General features: G+C 38.1%; 2 protein-coding genes across 2 annotated transcripts in view; one reads left to right on the forward strand and one right to left on the reverse strand.

Annotated features, from left to right (window-relative positions):
• Nucleotides 1–1,003: 1,003 nt before the first annotated feature.
• CBG08194 lies at nucleotides 1,004–1,513 on the forward strand (the record flags this gene model as incomplete). The annotated part of the gene is made up of 2 exons (XM_002639835.2): nucleotides 1,004–1,051; nucleotides 1,298–1,513. 2 exons carry the CDS (start codon nucleotides 1,004–1,006, stop codon nucleotides 1,511–1,513), a joined length of 264 nt encoding a protein of 87 aa, XP_002639881.2.
• Nucleotides 1,514–2,377: 864 nt separating this feature from the next.
• The window catches only part of CBG25313, a gene marked incomplete at both ends in the record, with an annotated part of 929 nt that continues 238 nt past the window's right edge, over nucleotides 2,378–3,068 (reverse strand). The window contains one exon of the mRNA XM_045235879.1: nucleotides 2,378–2,550. Within this exon, the coding sequence (XP_045098758.1) occupies nucleotides 2,378–2,550 (173 nt within the window). The remainder of the gene's footprint in view (nucleotides 2,551–3,068) is intronic.

A 3,068-nucleotide genomic window follows, 5' to 3' on the forward strand; every position in this document is an offset into this window, starting at 1 on the left:
GCTGAGCGCCCCGTAACGGATTGTTCGCGAATCACCTGTGACGGTATTGTACTCACCACCAATCCTAAAGCCAAAAAAAGAAGCGCCAAAACCACCAACTTCTTCATCGGTTCAATGTTTTAGTATTCGAAAAAGTGTGAAGCCTCCAAAGACTATTGGCACCTTTTTATATTTTCGAATTCAAGTGTAGGCGGCGAGAAAAAAATCGAATTATGTATGTATTGTTTAACAGCATGGGAATTGAACGGCTCTGAATGAAACTGTTCTTTTAAAAAAAATTATTCTTCCAGCAAAGCTATAAATTTTTTCAGCAAGAAGAAATGACCAAGAATTGGACAGAATCACTACGCGAGAAACATCACCAACCACAGAAGTGAATTCGATTTTGGGGAATATTTGGATATTATAACTTTGAGATTTTATTTTAATCTGGGAAATTATTTGTGTAATCTGAATAAAGTTAAAAATTATTAAATCTAGAATCAGCATTGAAATTTCAGCATTGCTGGATTTGTGGAAGTTTCGAAAAAAAATTTTGAAACTCACACAGTCGGAGTCGAGTAATCCCTAGAATGTGATTACACATGTCGAAGGATGCTGCTGAAAAACTGCTAAATAACAGCTGAAGAGGCGCAAACTGGCGAATGACTGCTAGTTGGATAACCGAAGGAGAACGGGAGGGCAGTTGACGGACTGTCGACGGACCATCGGAACACCTTGGAAAACCGACTTGAAAATTTATATTGAAAGTCAGCAAGAAATAAAAGTTTTATATATCTACTGACAATATTTTTACTTTCCATGTGAAACTGTACAACTTCAGACGACTTCTCAATTCCACAGCGGCTGATTTCAAAGGTGTATTTTCGTCGGCTTCCCAGCTCTTCTGATGGGAACGGCCGTCCATTCCCATGAGATTCTCCGTATAAAAAAGGGTGCCCGCGACTCATATCTTCACTATTCGATTTCTATAGAATTTTCTGGAAAGAATTCTAAAAAAATCATGAAGTTCACTCTCCTCTCCTCGCTTCTTCTTTTCGCTCTTCTTGCAGTAAGTTACGAGTTCATACTAATCAAACTTCTGTGGTATTCGGTTGCACTCTGATGAGAAGAGGCGTGTCAGCTGGAAATTTATTTTTGCGCTAAATTATTCTCTGTGTCTCTCACTATCTTGCATTGAGACAATTTATTTGTTTTTTAATCGGGCTAAAACTTTGCCACGCCCCTTTTCATTGGAGCGGAAACGCATACCACAGCAGTTCGAACCCTTATGAACCCCATATAAATCCATTTTCAGGCATCGTGTGCTGCTCAAAATCCATTGTGCATCATCTGTTCCCCATCCTTCACCATTCCAACCGAATGGTCCGGAGCCCAGCAGTTGCTGATGACCGGATGTGGTAATCTGGGAGTTGCAAAGAACCCATGTGAGGGATTGGTGAAGAACGCGGATCTGACCTCTTCGTATGGAAACATGTACCCACATCTCGTGACTCTCAAGCAACTTGGATGAAAAAATTCTGTGCTTAATTGTTGTGTTATGTCGATGAAATCAATAAATGTTAGAAATCAATTACTGTTTGTTTTTTTTCGTGAAGCAGTTCGAGGCAGTGGTATTTTTTTTTGGTTTGAAATTCGTATAATTTCCGAAGACAGACGTTTTTTTTTCAAAAAGTAGAAAATGTTTTTGATTGAGACCTGTGAGAAATATGGATCTTAACAGTCGTAGAAAGTAAAATCGTAGATTGAAATGCAACTACCGCATTTCCTCTAGCTCCCCCATATCATCAACTCCATATCAAAAGAGTTTTATTTTCTCGATTCCTGGGAAAGATATCAAAAGTTTGTCAACTGATTGGTGATATCATCATTCTTATAATAAATAAATGAAGCTGCGTCTCTTTCTCTGTTAGTCTGTCCACACATTTTTTTAAAAGCTTGAAAATTGAAAAAATTGTAAATTGCTCTTAAGGCGCACCAGCCAGCTGTTTGAAGCGCCTGAGGCGCGGCAAACAGGCTGGTTATGATAAACAACTTATCAGTTGACAAACTCTTGATATCTTTCCCAGAAATCTAGATAATTGAGCTCAAAGTTGATGGCTTGGGTGGACTTCTGTTAGAGGAAATACGGTAACTGTACTTTGACATCGCTCCTTCAATTTTCTTCAAATTCTGACAGCCTCGCAACATCATTTCTAATCGTCATACCTCCCACTTAAAGAGCCATAAAACTATTGCCTCTGTCGACAAATAAGACACATGTTTCGAAGGGAAAAAAGGCACAATAAAAAGTGTGTGCGTCGAGACGATTATCCCAATGATTACTGTAGTTAGATGGGTGGGTTTAGAGATCGTAAACCAAAAGAAAAGACACATTTTATTTCTTTTTAACATTCTTATTCATGTGCCTAGAAGATTGGTGACTTCTGAGATCAAATGAAAGTTGTCTTGTTTCAACGTATGATGATGGTGTAGATGGTAATGGTGATGAGTTGTGGGGACTGGATAATCGGAGAAGTGGGTCATCGGTTGGTGTGGAGGAGGGACTATCTGAAAACGAAGCATTAAAAATTGGAAACATTTTAGCCGGACACTATAGTTCAACGAATGTTTAAATACTTTTAATCAACTCACCGGATCGAAATTATATTACTCATAAAAAACGGACCAATTATATAATATCGATTTAAAAAATAGAATAAAACTTTTTTGAACAAAAGTAGGAAAAGAAGTTTTAATCCTGAATTTAAATTTATAAATAGCCAAACCTACTATCTCGAGGTATCTCTACTATCTTGAGTTCTCTTGTTATCATACTTGTAAAATTCCGGGCCGGCCCGCCAAAGCCCGGGCCCGGGCCCGGTGTTAAAAATTCTGTATTTTTGAGCCAAATTTTGAGCTCTCAATATAATTTTTTCCATTTTTTTCGTATTTCGGATTGTTTGTCTGTCTGATCAAAAAAGATCGAAAAACTCGAAAAAAATTTTTTGGTCGAAAAAAATCACATGTCCCCCCTTATGTGTTTTTTTGAAAATTTCGAAACTAGTGAAATGACGGGCCCGCCGGGC

The sequence above is a fragment of the Caenorhabditis briggsae genome, assembly GCF_000004555.2.
Source record: "Caenorhabditis briggsae complete genome, chrI, whole genome shotgun sequence".
In the NCBI taxonomy this organism is placed as follows: domain Eukaryota; kingdom Metazoa; phylum Nematoda; class Chromadorea; order Rhabditida; family Rhabditidae; genus Caenorhabditis; species Caenorhabditis briggsae.